Consider the following 22,122-nt stretch of genomic DNA (forward strand, 5'->3'; position numbering starts at 1 on the left):
ATACACATTTTCCAGCTTCTACCGTCCCTCCCTATCCTTTCTTAAAAAGTAAAACCACTGTGACCAAGAGTGTAAGCTGGTAGCAGTGTTGTAGGTGCTGGATTGGTACTGTTTACCACACCTCTTTATGTCTTTTATATTCTCAAATTAAACAGTGTAATCATGCAATGGCCAGAATTTTCTCAGCCAGTTCAAGAATCATATTGTAAAATCTTTACAATACATCCTAATTTCATTTTAACTGCATATTACTGTACTTTCAATTATTCTAATCCATCAACGCTAACATACAAAGTCCATTTGGCTAAATATCCTTCAACCACTAAATAGAAAGGAACAGGCGGAGGGGACGGGGTTGGGGACAGCTGTCACCCTGCCTCTAGTAATATGATGTGGGTTCTTTCCTTTTAGAACCTAAACCTGTTATCAGAGAGCGCTCGCCTCCAATAGTTTTAGAGCATGCAGAGACTGCGCAGCCAATAGGCATTCAGCATCTGAGTATATAAACCATGGTCTGACGTTTTGCAGAGTTGGGCAACCCCTACATTGGCTTTGGTGAACAGGATCTGATCCCAAGGACTGTTACTTTGTTCCCTCATACAGGTAAAGCAACGGTGGCTGAACAGATTGATTAAAGCATGTGAAAAAATATGGTTAACAAGAGGATACGTTTTGATTGTTGATTTATAAGCAAACCAAATTGTTTTCAGCTAAAAATAATGTTATAAATAATGTTCTTAGTTGTGGAGATCTGTGGAGTTGGCGCATTTCTGCATTTTTCTGGCGTGTTCTCCTGAACAAAACGGTAGATTCTGGGGATAAGTCCCAGGTTTTATTAAAAAGTGCAATTCGAACACAAGGCGTATTTAAATAATTAGCAATGTTAAGCAAACATGAATGCAAGTTAAGATTTTGTAGAGACCAAACCACAGTGTTCTTGCGGTATGATCATTTTTTTAATATAATTTGCTTATCATTGAGACGTCAGTTGCAAGCATATCGTACTTTCCATCGTGGATTCCACGTAGTTCTGACTTGCAAACGTGCAAATATTCACGCACACCACCCCCACCGAAATTAGAGAGGTGCATGTGGAATCTGTGGAGTGAGAATTTAGCAGGCACGCTAAATATATCTTGCAGCCAGATACATATATGCAAGCAAGCTGTGCCCCCACCACTTAGGTGGTAATTTGAAGCGATTACATTTGCTCAACTGACTAGCAAAGCATGTACTTCAAGCAATAAACATTTTTGTGTATATGTTTGTAGATCAAAAAAGGTGCAATCATGACTAAGAATTGCAACAATGACTACAAGATGAAATTCCCTATGGAGGAGGAGTACCCTGACCTCTCCCTGCACAACAACCACATGTCCAAGATACTCAACAAGGATATCTACAACAAGCTGAGGTCAAAGTCAACCCCAAGTGGCTTCACTCTGGATGACTGCATCCAGACTGGTGTGGACAACCCTGGTAAGAACGACCATACAAATACACAGAGAATGGGGTTTTGTAGTGTAACATTATCACTTCAGCCACATTAGTACCAGTATGTAGAATTACAATAGTCAATATATTGAGATGGGATACATTTTTTCCGACCCTTCACCGTTGACTGAGGACGCCTCTCGACTGACATACGCCCCCTCCGGCACGTACAGTCAGTACAGACTGCGAACAGTTCATACACTTGACGGGCACTGTGTACGGAGGGCCACACCCCCATCAGCATTATTCCTCAGCCCTGTGCAGGCGTCATCACTCAGCCAGCAGGGGCCGCAGTCGATCCGACTCTCTTACCCTCTAACCCCGAACAACAGCCAATCGTTGTTCATGCGGCCGCCCAGCCCAGTCAGAAAGGCAGAGCTGAGATTCGATACGATGTATTCGAAACCCCAACCCTGGTGCGCTAGCGTACTTTACCGTGGCAAGATGTGATACATTTTAAATTAAAGCCATTGTACTCATTCCAATTCACAACGTAATCTCTCTCCAGGCCACCCCTTCATCATGACCGTTGGCTGTGTTGCTGGTGATGAGGAGTCCTATGAGGTCTTCAAGGATCTCTTTGACCCAATCATCTCCGACCGTCATGGCGGCTACAAGCCCACAGACAAACACAAGACTGATCTGAACTGGGAGAACCTGAAGGTGTGCATTAAAAGACTCTTGTCGAGTATGTTGAATTGCATCTTCTTGTACTTCACTGACATCTTTTGTTCTTACGAAGGGTGGTGACGACCTTGACTCCAACTACGTCTTGAGCAGCCGTGTACGTACCGGCAGAAGCATCAAGGGATACACCCTGCCCCCACACAACAGCCGTGGTGAGCGCAGAGCTGTTGAGACGCTGTCCATCGAGGGTGAGTTTTCACATCAATCTTCCAGTCACACTCCATTCCCTACTGTAAAAATGTAACAGCCCTGAATTTTACTTAATTTTTTACAGCTCTGACCAGCCTGGATGGTGAGTTCAAGGGCAAGTACTACCCCCTGAAGGACATGACCGATAAAGAGCAAGAACAGCTGATTGCTGATCACTTCCTTTTCGACAAGCCCATCTCCCCACTGCTGCTGGCTGCCGGTATGGCCCGCGACTGGCCAGACGCAAGAGGCATCTGGCACAATGACAACAAGACCTTCCTGGTCTGGGTGAACGAGGAGGACCACCTGCGTGTCATTTCCATGCAGAAGGGTGGCAACATGAAGGAGGTCTTCAAGAGGTTCTGCACAGGTCTGCAGAAGGTGAGAAGCTAACCGTTTGTTCAAGTTTCAAACGATTAGACTAAAAAAAACTCACGCCAAACGTTCATGTTCTATCTTTACACAGATCGAGACGATCTTCAAGAAGCACAACCACGGATTTATGTGGAATGAGCATCTTGGCTTCGTCCTGACCTGCCCCTCTAACCTGGGCACTGGTCTCCGTGGTGGTGTGCACGTCAAGCTGCCCAAGCTCAGCACACACGCCAAATTCGAGGAGATCCTGACCAGGCTCCGCCTGCAGAAACGTGGAACAGGTATACTTCAGGACTCACTTTCTTAACCGCTTATCCTGTTAGGGTCGTGGGGGGGGGGGGGTCCTGGAGCCTATCCCAGCTTTTCAATGGGCGCAAGGCACACAGTAACACCCTGGACGGGGCGCCAATCCATTGCAAAGTTGCAAGTCAATTCTTTCAGTGACTTGACCATCTCTGTTTGCTTGTCCAGGTGGTGTGGACACTGCCTCTGTCGGCGGTGTGTTCGACATCTCCAACGCTGACCGTCTGGGTTCATCTGAAGTTGAGCAGGCGCAGCTCGTGGTTGACGGTGTGAAGCTCATGGTCGAGATGGAGAAGAAGCTGGAGAAGGGCGAGTCCATCGACGGCATGATCCCCGCCCAGAAGTAAAGTGGAAGCAGTGTTTTTTGTATTTGTTCCCTTTGCCATCAAAGGAGCAATCAAGCAGGAGAAATGATCTTGCTTGATGTTTTTTAAGAGACACTTGATCCTGCTCCCTCTTTCATACTTCAAATTCTCTCTTTCTTTCTCTTTTTACGGTTGCCATCTTTCCCATTTCGCTGTAACATCCTGGGATCAAATTGCCGCATAGCCTGGGGAAACTCTGACTATGCCGTCTTCACCTTTGTTTTGGTTGTACAAAGTAATAAAAAAGCCCAATGTAACAATCAACATGTGCTTCAGCTAATCATTTCAGTTCATGCATGTATTTTATTCACTGAATCAATTAATACTTTTAATTTGAAATTTTTCCCACTTTTCCCCCAATTTCCCTTAATTTTTCTAATCTAATCGTGTCCAATTACCCTGATCGCGTCCTCTATACTGATCCGACCCTTCACCGCTGACTGAGGACGCCTCTCAACTGACATACGCCCCCCTCCGGCACGTACAGTCAGTACAGACTGCATCTTTCACCTGCACGAGTCGAGTTCATACACTTGACGGGCACTGTGTACGGAGGGCCACGCCCCCATCAGCATTATTCCTCAGCCCTGCGCAGGCGCCATCAGTCAGCCAACAGGGGCCGCAGTCGCACCAGTTATGAGGACCTATGGTCCGACCTTTTACCCCTATGAACAACAGCCAGTCGTTGTTCATGCTGCCGCCCAGACCGGTCGGAAAGGCAGAGCTGAGATTCGATACGATGTATTCGAAACCCCAACTCTGGTGTGCTGGCGTACTTTACCGCTGCGCCACCTGAGCGGCTGTTTTTTTTTTTAATTAATAGAAATCTGGCATTGGTAGGATTTGTGATTGATCAGACCACACAACTGATCAGGCATAACATTATGACCACCTTCCTATTATTGTTTTGGTCCCCCTTTTGCTTCCCCATACCCAACAAACTGTGATGCACTGTGTATTCTGACACCTTCTATCAGAACCAGCATAAAATTCTTCAGCAATCTGAGCTACAGTAGCTCATCTAAAAAATCGGACCAAATGGACCAGCCTTCGCTCCCCAGGTGCATCAATGAGCCTTGGCCGCCCATGTGCCGGTTTACCACTGTTCCTTCCTTGGACCACTTCTGATAGATACTGACCACTGCAGACCATGGGAACACCCCACAAGAGCTGCAGTTTTGGAGATGCTCTGACCCAGTCGTCTAGTCCAGTGGATTTAAAATAGAATAACTGTACTACTCACAAATGAGCTTTTTTCGCTGCAATGAGATGCTGCTCCCACCTAGGGGTGATTAAAAACAATAACACCTGTAAAAAAGTAGTTTTCATTGCTGATGTAGCATCTCTAATTATTTATTCTTTCTGTGCGGCCCGGTAATAAATGACCGGTACCGGTCCGCGGCCCGGTGGTTGGGGACCACTGGTCTAGCCATCACAGTTTGGCCCTTGTCAAACTCGCTCAAATTCTTATGCTTGCCCATTTTTCCTGCTTCTAACACATCAACTTTGAGGATAAAATGTTCACACACTCACTTTCTTAACCGCTTATCCAATTAGGGTTGCGGGGGGTGGTGCTGGAGCCTATCCCAGCTTTTTAATTGGCCCAAGGCACACAGTAACACCCTGGACAGGGCGCCAGCCCATCGCAGGTCAGACACCCACACACATACACCCATTCACCTATAGGGCAATTCAGTGTCTCCAATTAACCTTGGTAGACCTTAGTGGACCTTGGTAGACTTTAGTGGACCTTGGTAGACCTTAGTAGACCTTGGTAGACCTTGGTAGACCTTATTGGACCTTAGTGGACTTTGGTAGACCTTGGTAGACCTTAGTGGACCTTGGTAGACTTAACTGGACCTTGGTAGACCTTATTGGACCTTGGTAGACTTAACTGGACCTTGGTAGACCTTATTGGACCTTGGTAGACCTTAGTGGACCTTGGTAGACCTTAGTGGACCTTGGTAGACTTTAGTGGACCTTGGTAGACCTTAGTGGACCTTGGAAGACTTTAGTGGACCTTGGTAGACTTAACTGGACCTTGGTAGACCTTATTGGACCTTAGTGGACTTTGGTAGACCTTGGTAGACCTTAGTGGACCTTGGTAGACTTAACTGGACCTTGGTAGACCTTATTGGACCTTGGTAGACCTTAGTGGACCTTGGTAGACTTTAGTTGACCTTGGTAGACCTTAGTGGACCTTGGTAGACTTAACTGGACCTTGGTAGACCTTAGTGGACCTTGGTAGACTTTAGTGGACCTTGGTAGACTTTAGTGGACCTTGGTAGACCTTAGTGGACCTTGGTAGACCTTAGTGGACCTTGGTAGACTTAACTGGACCTTGGTAGACCTTAGTGGACCTTGGTAGACTTTAGTGGACCTTGGTAGACCTCAGTAGACCTTGGTAGACTTAACTGGACCTTGGTAGACCTTAGTGGACCTTGGTAGACTTTAGTGGACCTTGGTAGACCTTAGTGGACCTTGGTAGACTTTAGTGGACCTTGGTAGACCTTAGTGGACCTTGGTAGACCTTAGTGGACCTTGGTAGACTTTAGTGGACCTTGGTAGACCTTAGTGGACCTTGGTAGACCTTAGTGGACCTTGGTAGACCTTAGTGGACATTGGTGGACTTTAGTGGACCTTGGTAGACCTTAGTGGACCTTGGTAAACTTAACTGGACCTTGGTAGACCTTAGTGGACCTAAGTAGACCTTAGTGGACCTTGGTAGACCTTAGTGGACCTTGGTAGACTTTAGTGGACCTTGGTAGACCATAGTGGACCTTGGTAGACCTTGATAGACCTTAGTGGACCTTGGTAGACCTTAGTGGACCTTGGTAGACTTTATTGGACCTTGGTAGACCTTAGTGGACCTTGGTAGACCTTAGTGGACATTGGTAGACTTTAGTGGAACTTGGTAGACCTTAGTGGACCTTGGTAGACTTTAGTGGACCTTGGTAGACTTTGATGGACCTTGGTAGACCTTAGTGGTAGACTTTTTGGACTGTGGGAGGAAACCGGAGCTCCCGGAAGAAACCCACACAGACACGAGGAGAACATGCAAACTGCACAGAAAGGACCCGGACCGCCCCGCCTGGGGATCAAACCCAGGACCTTCTTGCTGTGAGGCGACAGTGCTACCCACCGAGTCACCTTGCCTCCCTCGTATGTTTAATAAGTATTAAAAATGTCCCCCTGGACCTATGGACCTTTCTTTGTGCACTGGTGCGCAGTCATGTTGGAACAGGAAGGGGCCATCCCCAAACTGTTCCCACAAAGTTGGGAGCATGAAACTGTCCAAATCTCTTGGTATGCTGAAGCATTAAGAGTTCCTTTCACTGGAACTAAGGGGCCGAGCCCAACTCCTGAAAAACAACCTCTGATGTAAGGCTTGGATGCAGCTGCTCGGCCATGGAAACCTATTCCATGAAGCTCTCTACACACTGTTCTTGAGCTAATCTGAAGGCCACATGAAGTTTGGAGGTCTGTGGCGATCGACTCTGCAGAAAGTTGGCGACCTCTGCGCACTACGCGCCTCAGCATCCGCCGACCCGCTCTGTCATTTTACGTGGCTACCACTTTGTGGCTGAGGTGCTGTCATCTCAATCGCTTCCACTGACAGTTCTCTGTGGGATAATTTAGTAGCGAGGAAATTTCACGACTGGACTTGTTGCACAGGTGGCATCCTATCACGGTACCATGCTGGAATTCACTGAGCTCCTGAGAGCGACCCATTCTTTCACTAATGTTTGTAGAAGCAGTCGGCATGCCTAGGTGCTTGGTTTTATACACCTGTGGCCATGGAAGTGATTAGAACACCTGAATTCAATGATTTGGATGGGTGAGTGAATACTTTTGGCAATATAGTGTATATCTAAACTACATAAAAATTACCTTTGCATTTCGAAATCTGTGACCTGCTGTAACCTCTTTGTTAGTGGCTACCTTGTTGATAAACCACTGACAAACCTTTTTTTCCATTCTACACATAGACACACATACATGAACACCCACAATGCACACAAGCTCTGGTAAGTGGGATTGTTAACAGTTGTGCTATTAAATCCCACAGTATACACCGATCAGCCATAACATTAAAACCACCAATTTGTTTTTACACTCACTGTCCATTTTATTAGCTCCACTTACCATATAGAAGCACTTTGTAGTTCTACAATTACTGACTGTAGTCCATCTGTTTCTCTGCATGCTTTGTTAGCCCCCTTTCATGCTGTTCTTCAATGGTCAGGACCCACACAGGACCCCCACAGAGCAGGTCTTATTTGGGTGGTGGATCATTCTCAGCACTGCAGTGACACTGACATGGTGGTGGTGTGTTAGTGTGTGTTGTGCTGGTATGAGTGGATCAGACACAGCAGCGCTGCTGGAGTTTTTAAATACCATGTCCACTCAATGTCCACTCTATTAGACACTCCTACCTAGTTGGTCCACCTTGTAGATGTAAAGTCAGAGACAATCGCTCATCTATTGCTGCTGTTTGAGTTGGTCATCTTCTAGACCTTCATCAGTGGTCATAGGACGCTGCCCACGTGGTGCTGTTGGCTGGATGTTTTTGGTTGGTGGACTATTCTCAGTCCAGCAGTGACAGTGAGGTGTTTAAAAACTCCACCAGCATTGCTGTGTCTGATCCACTCATACCAGCACAACACACACTAACACACCACCACCATGTCAGTGTCACTGCAGTGCTGAGAATGATCCACCACCCAAATAATACTTACTTTGTAGTGGTCCTGACCATTGAAGAACAGAATGAAGGGGGATAACAAAGCATGCAGAGAAACAGTCAGTAATTGTACAAAGTGCTTCTATATGGTAAGTGGAGCTGATAAAATGTACAGTGAGTGTAGAAACAAGGAGGTGGTTATAATGTTATGGCGCAGAGCTTGTGGTGTAGACGAAGTCAAATACTTCCACAGAAACTTGTTTGTGCCATTGGATGCATTTGGATGCAAGAACTGAGTATTGTATTAAACAATTAAAGAACAATAAGAAGTAGGGATGTAACGATATACCACAATACAGTCAATAACCGATTCAAAAAGTCCACAATTCAAATCGATTTGACATGTAAAATAAACCGATATTCACTTTAAACAGCAGAGGGCACTGGCGCTATACAACTTGCCTTGTTGACGTCACTGGCGCTTTACGCCTGGTTGCCAAATTGTTTTGCATAGTTTGTACCTACCTCAGAAATAAAAGGGCATTCATTATTTAAATAAATAAAAGATAAGCACAAATACAGTATTTTATCTGTATTTTATTATTCATAATTAGTCTTCAGTTTAAAAAAATCGGGAAAAAATCGTATCGTGAACCCAGTATCATGAATCGCATCGCATCGTGGGTAGAGTGTATCGTTACATCCCTAATAAAAAGTGGAACGTCTATTTTCGGATAAAATATTGTGTAATCTTTTTGTTTTCATTATTTATTTTTATTTTTCGCTTGACAATATATTTCATACTTTAGGCATTTACACCATATTAATGTAGAGTTTGCTTCAGGGCAACATCATCACTATCCAGATCTTACAGCATTTCTTATTTTAGAAGCTTAGAATTGACCTTTAGTGTCTCAGCATTTTATACCCCAAAAAAGTGGAATGCAAATCTCATTTCTAAAGAACTATTTTAAGGTTATAGGAGTTCAGGAGGATATTTTATCTCTTTTTATCGCTTGTTCAGATTTTGTAGCACACTTGGCTACAAAAAGCCCTTATGCTTTAGCAAAACAACAACAAAAATAAGTTAATGTAAAAAAATTAACAATGTAAGGCCAGTGAAAAAAGATCCGTTTTTTGGTGATCTCAACACACCCTAAGAGCACTACAGTGTCTTTGCACACAGTACTAATGAACTATTTAAAGGGGCCCTTGGAACTAAAAGTACAAAGTCCTTTGTAATAAACAGTACTGAAAATGTATCACAGGATAAAGTGGCAGACTTATATTAGCACCTCGACAGTTCTTGTTACTACTACTAGAGGTCTCCAAGCCTATAACTAGGATTTATGCACATATGTTGTGTAGTGCAGGCACAATTTCTGAGAAAGGTTTTAGAGTAGAACAGAACATGGCAACGTTTTCATTATATTTACTTTGTATGTACTCTTGATGAAATTAATTGTCATGTTATAAAAAAAATTATAACCAAATATAAATAAAAAACCAAAAATTATATAAAAGTCAAATTAGCACCAGATATGAATTTGACTCAATAAAAAAGTAATCATGTATCTAAAATCAAACTATAAACTCAAAAAATGAATTCTTTTTAGAAAACACACGCTGGAACCAGAGCTGGGATCTCAAATACATCGTATCGAATCTCAGCTCTGCCTGCCGTCTAAGGCTGAGCGGCCACATGAACGACGTTTGGCCTGTTGTTCAGATATGGGCGGGACTAAGCCGGATGGGGTCTGACCCCCGCCCCGATTGAGAAGAGCGAGACCGTCACACGCCCCCTCTGACACGTGTGCAGTAGTCGATTTGGATATTTTCCCCTGCACAAGGCGAGGTCACATGCGGATCAGTTTGTGTACAGAGAGCCACACCCTAATAAGCATTATTCCTCGACTCAACCAGCCATCAGAGGTCCTAATTTAATCAGTTATGAGGAGCCTTTATCTGGCTTGTCCTACCCTATAAACAACAGCCAATCGTTGTTCATGCAGCTGCCCAGCCCAGCCGGATGGCAGATGTGTTCAAAATCCCAGCTCCGGTGTGCTAGCGCGTTTTACCGCTGCATCTTCTGAGCGGCAGGAAGTTCTTTCAAAAAATGAATATATCCCATAACTTTTTATGACTGTAATAATAAAATTGCCTGTATTGTGTATATAAAGAATTAGTTCTGACTGAATTTTGATTTGTAATTGATGATGGAAAGGAAATCCATTGCCGCAATGAATAAAAAATGAAATAGGACAAAAGAGAGTCGTCACAATACCGACCTCTGCACAAATTTGCAGAAATATAATGAACAATAATGTGTAAATATTAAATTAAAGCTTTAAGTTTCGAGGTTTTTATTTTATGTATTTAAATTTATCAGCACATTAAGTTATTTAAGTATTTTACAGCTTATAACCAGTGTGTAAATTGACTTGGTTTTTATTGGTATTGTAACTTTCTATTACCATTTTGGGGGCTTTGGGAATTGTAGTCTACAAATCTTCTATTTTATTTATACATTTTCTCCCATTTTCTCCCAATTTAGCGTCTCAATTCAATCTGTCTTCCGCTGCTGGGGATCCCAGATTGAAGTCGAGGTGAAAAACGTTTGAAGACCCCACCCACATAGTCCGGTCAACCCACCAGAGCAGAAACCAGTTTCGAACTGAGGAGTTCAGAATCTCGGCGCTGGTGTGTTAGCGGAATATCTAATACCCTGCCAATCAGTGTAAGGAATATCCAATACCCTGCCAATCAGGGTCCTTACACAGCGTTTGAAAAAACCCCACCCACATAGTACGGTAATCCCAGCCCTTGCAGAATCGTGTCTGCTGCAGGATGTCTGAACAGAGGAGTTCAGAATCTCGGCACTGGTGTGCTAGTGGAATTTCCCGCTGCGCTGAGGTCTGGATTCAAATCTCAGAGGTGCTATCGGACGACCAAGTGTCTACACAGACATAATAAATCAAAAAGTTTGCAGTAAATTATTGTAATATGACAATCGCTTTCATAAAGAATACATATACAGGTAAAAGAAAACACTGCCATGTCTTGCTCTACAATGAGTAGTGGTACCCTCACATTTCTGGAACTTCAGAAACTTCAGTTTGGTCGATTGCAGGGAGACGGTCCTCTTATTTGAGGTGATGATACAGTAAAACTGTGGTCTCTTATCCATTTAGCAGTGTCCTCTGTTGGTTTTACGACAGAGGCTGCTCACTGGCTTGACTTGACAGGTGCGTTGTACCATTTAGGGAAAAGCACAGTTAAAAGAAGAGATGCTCATTCAACCCTAAAGTGCTACTGTACAGCAACAGAGGTTGCATAACTGAGAACAACTGCTGAAACGCAGACGAAGAATATATGACGGCTACGACGTAAGTGGCTCAGAAAAAAACAGCCATTGCCTATTTACAACACAGGCAGTTTAGGCAGCTTTTCGTTTCTGCTACACAGTTTTTTTATGCCTGTGTTTAGGCCACATCTGTTTAGGACATCTGTTTGTTAATTAAGGTGTTAATTATGGCGCAATGGCAAGTGAAAAATGAATTAAATAGCAGCTATTCAAAGAGAGCGACATGAAGGGCTAAGACTTTGTGGTGATGTTACATATTGGGCAAAACTGGAATAAAAAAATAACTTGACACCGAGTCTGTTGGGTATTTTTCTCAGCAGTCCTTGTGTGAGGCAGGCATGACACTCCCAATGTCTGTTTCGAGTCTGTGTAGGCTCATAGAGGCAGAGGTGGGCTTACGCGGGTCCTACAATTTCGTCCCCTGCCCGTTGCACTTCCCCTCCGCCTCGACGTTTCCTAGAGTTCCAGCTCTTTCGACACCCTGGTGGCAATGTCCCGGAAGGCAAGCGGTCCTCCCCACAGGCGCTTGAAACGGACGCCACTGTTCTCGGGGGGGAGGTGGCACACCTCGGCCTCGAACGCCACTCGGGAGCCTGCAGCACCGTGCGTGCATGAGAGGAGGAAGGGGCCAGCCTGGTGCACCTGGCAACCGCAGCCCTGTGCCGCCTCGCGCACCGCCGACACCACCTCGGCCGGATCCCGCTCGCTCCGTACTTTTACATCCCAGCTGCATCGGGGGGGCCGGGGCTCTGCCGCTTTTTGATACCCAGATAGGTGGCGACTGTGAACGGAGGAGAGGGGGGAAGGTTGGGGGAAAGGAAGATGGGGTAGAATGTGTGGGCAGGTCCAAATGATATATGTGGTGATTGGGTAGATAAGGGAGAGGGAGAGAAAGAAATAGGTTAGAACTCCATAAGTAAAACAATTCAAGTCATGATTCATTCACTCATTCATTCATTCATGCCCAATAACCATTTAATACCGCTTACAGCAGATTAACTAACATTTACATCAATCAGCCATAACATTAAAACCACCTCCTTGTTTCTACACTCACTGTCCATTTTATCAGCTCCACTTACCATATAGAAGCACTTTGTAGTTCTACAATTACTGACTGTAGTCCATCTGTTTCTCTGCATGCTTTGTGAGCCCTCTTTCATGCTGTTCTTCAATGGTCAGGACCCCCACCGGACCCCCACAGAGCAGGTATTATTTAGGTGGTGGATCATTCTCAGCACTGCAGTGACACTGACATGGTGGTGGTGTGTTAGTGTGTGTTGTGCTGGTATTAGTGGATAAAACACAGCAGCGCTGCTGGAGTTTTTAAACACCTCACTGTCACTGCTGGACTGAGAATAGTCCACCAACCAAAAATATCCAGCCAACAGCGCCCTGTGACCACTGATGAAGGTCTAGAAGATGACCAACTCAAACAGCAGCAATAGATGAGCGATCGTCTCTGACTTTACATCTACAAGGTGGACCAACTAGGTAGGAGTGTCTAATAGAGTGGACAGGGAATCGGATCCACTCATACCAGCACAACACACACTAACACACCACCACCATGTCAGTGTGACTGCAGTGCTGAGAATGATCCACCATCTAAATAATACCTGCTTTGCGGTGGTCCGGTGGGGGTCCTGACCATTGAAGAACAGGGTGAAAGCAGGCTAAAACAGTGTGTAGAGAAACAGATGGACTACAGTCAGTAATTGTAGAACTACGAAGTGCTTCTATATGGTAAGTGGAGCTGATAACATGCACAGTGAGTGTAGAAACAAGGAGGTTTTAATGTTATGGCTGATCAGTGTATATATAAAAAAATTTTTACAATAAAATTGCATAATTCAATTGTAATAAACATGCAATAAACACAAAAACCAGCATGTAAACATTATGCATGTTTGATATTCACCTGATAAATAAATTTTATATCTTAAGTAAGTAGGCTTAGCGCTTGGGTGGCACAGAAGTGCTATATGAAGTCCGGGCGTCTACACAGACATAATTGGCTATGTTTGTGGGGTGGACCAAAATATAAATACATGTCACAAAGATGTAAAGCCATTTGAGGAGCAAAGTTAGTATCCTAAGTTCGGTTCATTCTGGTCAGCATATCTGACACAGTTGTGTCTGACATGTCTGGCACAGTTTTATACTGGATCTCCTTTTTATCCAGGCTTGTGACTGGCACTGAGACCACACTGACAAAAAAAAATGCAGCTCCCATTGGCAAGGCCGTTCAGCCTGCCCTCAGACATTGCCAATCGTGTCTGCGTAGATGCCAGACAGGCCTATAGCATCGTTAAAATTCGAACCCTGGATATCAGCATTAGTGGACTGCTGAGTTTTACCACTGTGCCACCAAGCACCTACTCAGTATTAGTATGGCGTTCCTAAAAAAAGAGGCCAGTGAGTGTTTGTACTGCAATAATAATCATTTAAGTGTTATTAGATGAGTTCTTATATTTTAAGTACAAGCCATTTACAGTGAATGTGTCCATATTTACAGTCTGTACCCAAACCTGATATACTTACACTTTAAATTAGGCTTTCTGCATTAAGTCATACAGCTGTTACACATGTGCTATGAAGAATATCTGTGCTTGCACTTAAAACATGCTTAATTTCAAGCAGACATGTACTGTAACTGTATTTATCCACAGCTTGGACTCTGTCGATTAATCAAAACTGGCAGGCATGTAGCAAAGTATTACAGACGACCAATCAATTCAAGCACTATCAAAGTTAATGGTACTAATGAATGCTAGATATCTGCAGTAGTGGGCTAGTGTGTTTTACCACTGAGATTCGAACCCTAGATATCTGCAGTAGTGGGCTAGTGTGTTTTACCACTGAGATTCGAACCCTAGATATCTGCAGTAGTGGGCTAGTGTGTTTTACCACTGAGATTCGAACCCTAGATATCTGCAGTAGTGGGCTAGTGTGTTTTACCACTGAGATTCGAACCCTAGATATCTGCAGTAGTGGGCTAGTGTGTTTTACCACTGAGATTCGAACCCTAGATATCTGCAGTAGTGGGCTAGTGTGTTTTACCACTGATATTCGAACCCTAGATATCTGCAGTAGTGGGCCAGTGTGTTTTACCACTGAGATTCGAACCCTAGATATCTGCAGTAGTGGGCTAGTGTGTTTTACCACTGATATTCGAACCCTAGATATCTGCAGTAGTGGGCTAGTGTGTTTTACCACTGATATTCGAACCCTAGATATCTGCAGTAGTGGGCCAGTGTGTTTTACCACTGAGATTCGAACCCTAGATATCTGCAGTAGTGGGCTAGTGTGTTTTACCACTGAGATTCGAACCCTAGATATCTGCAGTAGTGGGCTAGTGTGTTTTACCACTGATATTCGAACCCTAGATATCTGCAGTAGTGGGCTAGTGTGTTTTACCACTGAGATTCGAACCCTAGATATCTGCAGTAGTGGGCTAGTGTGTTTTACCACTGAGATTCGAACCCTAGATATCTGCAGTAGTGGGCTAGTGTGTTTTACCACTGATATTCGAACCCTAGATATATGCAGTAGTGGGCCAGTGTGTTTTACCACTGATATTCGAACCCTAGATATCTGCAGTAGTGGGCTAGAGTGTTTTACCGCCGAGATTCGAACCCTAGATATCTGCAGTAGTGGGCTAGTGTGTTTTACCACTGATATTCGAACCCTAGATATATGCAGTAGTGGGCTAGTGTGTTTTACCACTGAGATTCGAACCCTAGATATCTGCAGTAGTGGGCTAGTGTGTTTTACCACTGAGATTCGAACCCTAGATATCTGCAGTAGTGGGCTAGTGTGTTTTACCACTGAGATTCGAACCCTAGATATCTGCAGTAGTGGGCTAGTGTGTTTTACCACTGAGATTCGAACCCTAGATATCTGCAGTAGTGGGCTAGTGTGTTTTACCACTGAGATTCGAACCCTAGATATCTGCAGTAGTGGGCTAGTGTGTTTTACCACTGAGATTCGAACCCTAGATATATGCAGTAGTGGGCTAGAGTGTTTTACCGCCGAGATTCGAACCCTAGATATCTGCAGTAGTGGGCTAGTGTGTTTTACCACTGAGATTCGAACCCTAGATATGTGCAGTAGTGGGCTAGTGTGTTTTACCACTGATATTCGAACCCTAGATATGTGCAGTAGTGGGCTAGTGTGTTTTACCACTGATATTCGAACCCTAGATATATGCAGTAGTGGGCTAGAGTGTTTTACCGCCGAGATTCGAACCCTAGATATCTGCAGTAGTGGGCTAGTGTGTTTTACCGCTGATATTCGAACCCTAGATATCTGCAGTAGTGGGCTAGTGTGTTTTACCGCTGAGATTCGAACCCTAGATATCTGCAGTAGTGGGCTAGTGTGTTTTACCACTGATATTCGAACCCTAGATATCTGCAGTAGTGGGCTAGTGTGTTTTACCACTGAGATTCGAACCCTAGATATCTGCAGTAGTGGGCTAGTGTGTTTTACCACTGAGATTCGAACCCTAGATATATGCAGTAGTGGGCTAGTGTGTTTTACCACTGATATTCGAACCCTAGATATGTGCAGTAGTGGGCTAGTGTGTTTTACCGCCGAGATTCGAACCCTAGATATCTGCAGTAGTGGGCTAGTGTGTTTTACCACTGAGATTCGAACCCTAGATATCTGCAGTAGTGGGCTAGTGTGTTTTACCACTGATATTCGAACCCTAGATATCTGCAGTAGTGGGCTAGTGTGTTTTACCACTGAGATTCGAACCCTAGATATCTGCAGTAGTGGGCTAGTGTGTTTTACCACTGATATTCGAACCCTAGATATCTGCAGTAGTGGGCTAGTGTGTTTTACCGCTGAGATTCGAACCCTAGATATCTGCAGTAGTGGGCTAGTGTGTTTTACCGCTGAGATTTGAACCCTAGATATCTGCAGTAGTGGGCTAGTGTGTTTTACCGCCGAGATTCGAACCCTAGATATGTGCAGTAGTGGGCTAGTGTGTTTTACCACTGAGATTCGAACCCTAGATATCTGCAGTAGTGGGCTAGTGTGTTTTACCACTGAGATTCGAACCCTAGATATCTGCAGTAGTGGGCTAGTGTGTTTTACCACTGATATTCGAACCCTAGATATATGCAGTAGTGGGCCAGTGTGTTTTACCACTGATATTCGAACCCTAGATATGTGCAGTAGTGGGCTAGTGTGTTTTACCACTGAGATTCGAACCCTAGATATCTGCAGTAGTGGGCTAGTGTGTTTTACCACTGAGATTCGAACCCTAGATATCTGCAGTAGTGGGCTAGTGTGTTTTACCACTGAGATTCGAACCCTAGATATCTGCAGTAGTGGGCTAGTGTGTTTTACCACTGATATTCGAACCCTAGATATATGCAGTAGTGGGCCAGTGTGTTTTACCACTGATATTCGAACCCTAGATATCTGCAGTAGTGGGCTAGAGTGTTTTACTGCCGAGATTCGAACCCTAGATATCTGCAGTAGTGGGCTAGTGTGTTTTACCACTGATATTCGAACCCTAGATATATGCAGTAGTGGGCTAGAGTGTTTTACCGCCGAGATTCGAACCCTAGATATCTGCAGTAGTGGGCTAGTGTGTTTTACCACTGAGATTCGAACCCTAGATATGTGCAGTAGTGGGCTAGTGTGTTTTACCACTGATATTCGAACCCTAGATATGTGCAGTAGTGGGCTAGAGTGTTTTACCGCCGAGATTCGAACCCTAGATATCTGCAGTAGTGGGCTAGTGTGTTTTACCGCTGATATTCGAACCCTAGATATCTGCAGTAGTGGGCTAGTGTGTTTTACCGCTGAGATTCGAACCCTAGATATCTGCAGTAGTGGGCTAGTGTGTTTTACCACTGATATTCGAACCCTAGATATCTGCAGTAGTGGGCTAGTGTGTTTTACCACTGAGATTCGAACCCTAGATATCTGCAGTAGTGGGCTAGTGTGTTTTACCACTGAGATTCGAACCCTAGATATCTGCAGTAGTGGGCTAGTGTGTTTTACCACTGAGATTCGAACCCTAGATATGTGCAGTAGTGGGCTAGTGTGTTTTACCGCCGATATTCGAACCCTAGATATCTGCAGTAGTGGGCTAGTGTGTTTTACCGCCGAGATTCGAACCCTAGATATCTGCAGTAGTGGGCTAGTGTGTTTTACCACTGAGATTCGAACCCTAGATATCTGCAGTAGTGGGCTAGTGTGTTTTACCGCTGATATTCGAACCCTAGATATCTGCAGTAGTGGGCTAGTGTGTTTTACCGCTGAGATTCGAACCCTAGATATCTGCAGTAGTGGGCTAGTGTGTTTTACCGCCGAGATTTGAACCCTAGATATCTGCAGTAGTGGGCTAGTGTGTTTTACCGCCGAGATTCGAACCCTAGATATGTGCAGTAGTGGGCTAGTGTGTTTTACCACTGAGATTCGAACCCTAGATATGTGCAGTAGTGGGCTAGTGTGTTTTACCACTGAGATTCGAACCCTAGATATGTGCAGTAGTGGGCTAGTGTGTTTTACCACTGAGATTCGAACCCTAGATATGTGCAGTAGTGGGCTAGTGTGTTTTACCACTGAGATTCGAACCCTAGATATCTGCAGTAGTGGGCTAGTGTGTTTTACCACTGAGATTCGAACCCTAGATATCTGCAGTAGTGGGCTAGTGTGTTTTACCACTGAGATTCGAACCCTAGATATCTGCAGTAGTGGGCTAGTGTGTTTTACCACCGAGATTCGAACCCTAGATATCTGCAGTAGTGGGCTAGTGTGTTTTACCGCTGAGATTCGAACCCTAGACGTCTGCAGTAGTGGGCTAGTGTGTTTTACCACTGAGATTCGAACCCTAGATATCTGCAGTAGTGGGCCAGTGTGTTTTACCACTGATATTCGAACCCTAGATATCTGCAGTAGTGGGCTAGTGTGTTTTACCGCCGAGATTCGAACCCTAGATATGTGCAGTAGTGGGCTAGTGTGTTTTACCGCTGAGATTCGAACCCTAGATATCTGCAGTAGTGGGCTAGTGTGTTTTACCGCCGAGATTCGAACCCTAGATATGTGCAGTAGTGGGCTAGTGTGTTTTACCGCTGAGATTCGAACCCTAGATATCTGCAGTAGTGGGCTAGTGTGTTTTACCACTGAGATTCGAACCCTAGATATCTGCAGTAGCCAGTGTGTTTTACCGCTGAGATTTGAACCCTAGATATCTGCAGTAGTGGGCTAGTGTGTTTTACCGCCGAGATTCGAACCCTAGATATCTGCAGTAGTGGGCTAGTGTGTTTTACCACCGAGATTCGAACCCTAGATATGTGCAGTAGTGGGCTAGTGTGTTTTACCGCCGAGATTCGAACCCTAGATATCTGCAGTAGTGGGCTAGTGTGTTTTACCCCTGCGCCATCCAAGCACCTACTCAGTATTAGTATGGCGTTCCTAAAAAAAGAGGCCAGTGAGTGTTTGTACTGCAATAATAATCATTTAAGTGTTATTGATGAGTTCTTATATTTGAAGTACAAGCCATTTACAGTGAATGTGTCCATATTTACAGTCTGTACCCAAACCTGATATACTTACACTTTAAATTAGGCTTTCTGCATTAAGTCATACAGCTGTTACACATGTGCTATGGAGAAATCAGACTTCTCTGAGGAATCTCTGTGCTTGCACTTAAAACATGCTTAATTTCGAGCATAAATGTACCATACAGCACGGACTCTGTCGATAAACACAGTCGTTCATGTCATTAAACAAAATTGGCAGGCATGTAGCAAAGTATTACAGATGACCAATCAATTCAAGCACTATCCAAGTTAATGGTAACAATTTTCCTAATGTGCGTCCTAGTTAATGTCTCCTTTACGAAGTTCATATTTCAAGCACTATCTGTGATTAGCAAGGGTCAAACTGAGAAAGGTGGCCTGTCCTAATACGCCACATTACGCAACACTAAGTACTACTAGATGCTTCTGAACAAGTCATATCTGAACTACAGATCAGGCATGTATTAAAATTTACCTGGAGTTCTTAACCTCATTTTTTGCTTCTGGAGCTTTGCAGGGGAGGAGAGAGAATTAGTGTACAGTCAGTTTTGTGGACACAGATTTTAAAAAGCTGGAATAAATTACAATTAAGAGAAAAAAATGCAAGCAGTTCATCTGTGTTCAGAAAACTGGACCTTTGTTCATCTTCTGTTACTTGAAGAATGCAGAATGCTTATATAAAATGGCTTGACATGAGTTAAGAGTAAGAGTAAAGCCTGGTTTTTGCTTTCACCTAACAGGCACACACAGGTGAACCCAATCATTAAGACCACCACAGCACCCCATAAAAATGTGCATGGCAAGACGTACAGTACCAGTCAAAAGTTTGGACACACCTTCTCTTCAGTGGTTTTTCTTGATCATTTTTATTTTCTACATTGTAGGTTAATACTGAAGACATCCAAACTATGAAGGAACACATATGGAATTATGTAGTGAACAAAAAAATGTTAAACAAACCAGAATATGTTTTATATTTTACCAACTCTACCTCTGCACAGCACAACTGATGGTCTAAAACACATTAAAAAAGAAATGAACTCTAGACAAAGCACAAACGTTAATTGAAAACCATTCCAGGTGGCTGAGAAAATGCCAAAAAGTGTGCAAAGCTGTCATCAAAGCAAAAGATGGCTACTTTAAAGAATACAAAATATAAAACATATTCTGGTTTGTTTAACACTTTTTTGTTCACTACATAATTCCATATGTGTTCCTTCATGGTTTGGATGTCTTCATTATTAATCTACAATGTTGAAAATTCAAAAAAAATCAAGAAAAACCACAGGAATGAGAAAGTGTGTCCAAACTTTTGACTGGTACTGTATATCAAAACATACATTTACATTCTCGGCATTTAGCAGATGCTCTTATCCAGAGCGACTTATGCCTAGTGCACACTACATGATTTTTGCCCTGATTTGCCGGTTCCTGAGCAACTCGGCGTTCGCTCTGCGATCGAAACTCGGCTCTCAATCGCTATGTGTGAACTACTCAACAACTCGATCCGAGCGGCTTTATCTAGCTTGTCAAAGGTAAGTGGGGTAATTCTTGTGCAGTCAATGTAGTACTACAACTACAACTACAAACTACATTTTCAGGTATTGTTTCCATTAGTGCTGGAAATATAAATCTTATAAAGATAGACACTCTTATTTTTATTATGGCTTTTTATTACCAGCATCACTGTTCACCCTAATGTTCTCAGATTCCGTGAATGTTCAAGACTTTCCAAAATGTGTTTAAACTGGTGCTCTGAAGACCTTCTGAAAAAGCATAAACCAGGCTTTGGAATTACTGTATATTTAGTTCAGCCATGAATAAAAGCTGGAAAAGTGAGAATTGTTAATACACACTTACCTTGAGACCGGAGATCTGCAGAGTCTCTCAGGTTCGTCTGTGACCCTCAAGAAGAAGACAAAACTTTGCGTTATGAATTGGCTTATAGGTAGAAAAATAAGCATTGCTCCTACCACTCTCCTTACTAAACACACAAAAATCATCTTACAATACCAAAAAACATCAATGTCAATACTAACAATTATTTTAAAACATATTATACATATTTATTCGAAAAATATAAAATGTAACAACAGGCCATACGCAGACATCCCAAGTCTCCCGGAAGTTCCGGGAGTCTCCCGCATATACATAGCGGCTCCCTGATGCACGCAAGTCTGATATACAATCTAGCGCACTGTGTAGGGAACATGTTTAATATACTGTCTAGTGCACTAAGTAGGGAACATGAATTCATAACTAAAATACTATCTAGTATGCACTATGTAGGTAACATGAATCCGTTATCTGATATACAACTTAGCGCACTATGTAGGGAACATAAATCCGTTAAATTATAGTGGTTGTGACGCGAACAGTTAGCTAAGTAGCTCAGTAAGCAGCTTCTAAAAGTTCTGTTATCACCCATGTCCTTTGATGTGTGCGAGAGCTTTTTTACCTTTTTGTAATAAAAAAATTAAAAAAAAAGGGCGTGGTCCGGGGTACCTCCCGGAAATGAGTTTTTGCAACTTGGGATGTCTGCATACGTCAATGTGAAATCATATTAAAAGCTTCCAAAGAGTCCACGTTTCATCTATGTCTATGCCAAGGCCATGTCAAAGACAAAAAGTACTATTCGTACTATTATTAAGGTGCAAAATCCAACATATGTCATGGTATAAGGGTGCATCAGTGGCCATGGCATGGGTGACCTGTATATGTGTGAAGGTATCTGACTGAGGCGTATATTGTGATTTTTAAGCTGCCGTCAAGGCAAAATCTTTTAAAGTCTTTTTCTGATTGCGTCATGCTTCCTCCCCACTAATGCGATCCCCGCTCTGATTTGAGGAGAACGAAGCTAACCCACGCCCCCTCCGACACATGGGCAGCAGCCATATGCGTCTTTTCACCTGCACAAGGTGAGTGCTAATGTGGATCAGAACTGTGTACGGAGAGACACACCCTGATCAACGCACTCCTTCCCCGCCCCTGTGCAGGCTGCATCAACCAGCCAGCAGAGGTCGTAGTTGCATCAGTTACGAGGAGACCCTATCCGACTTACTACTACCCCACCCCTATATGAATGACAGGCCAATCGTGTGTTCATACTGCTGCGCA

At 43.7% G+C, this 22,122-nt stretch overlaps 2 protein-coding genes across 2 annotated transcripts in view; one reads left to right on the forward strand and one right to left on the reverse strand.

Moving 5' to 3' along the window:
- Positions 1-498: 498 nt before the first annotated feature.
- ckmb (creatine kinase, muscle b) lies at positions 499-3,677 on the forward strand. Its single transcript, XM_063016269.1, has 7 exons — positions 499-603; positions 1,272-1,479; positions 2,003-2,157; positions 2,237-2,369; positions 2,456-2,751; positions 2,837-3,026; positions 3,217-3,677. The coding sequence occupies exons 2-7, from the start codon at positions 1,290-1,292 to the stop codon at positions 3,393-3,395; spliced, it is 1,143 nt and encodes a 380-aa protein (XP_062872339.1). The 5' UTR covers positions 499-603; positions 1,272-1,289; the 3' UTR covers positions 3,396-3,677.
- A 6,782-nt stretch (positions 3,678-10,459) lies between these two features.
- mark4b (MAP/microtubule affinity-regulating kinase 4b) overlaps positions 10,460-22,122 on the reverse strand; it is a 95,515-nt gene continuing 83,852 nt past the window's right edge. The window contains exons 16-17 of the mRNA XM_063016225.1: positions 20,866-20,910; positions 10,460-12,242 (exon numbers count right to left, since the gene is read on the reverse strand). Coding sequence (XP_062872295.1) covers positions 11,918-12,242; positions 20,866-20,910 — 370 coding nt within the window. The 3' untranslated portion in view covers positions 10,460-11,917. The remainder of the gene's footprint in view (positions 12,243-20,865; positions 20,911-22,122) is intronic.

Source organism: Trichomycterus rosablanca, chromosome 20 (assembly GCF_030014385.1).
Source record: "Trichomycterus rosablanca isolate fTriRos1 chromosome 20, fTriRos1.hap1, whole genome shotgun sequence".
In the NCBI taxonomy this organism is placed as follows: domain Eukaryota; kingdom Metazoa; phylum Chordata; class Actinopteri; order Siluriformes; family Trichomycteridae; genus Trichomycterus; species Trichomycterus rosablanca.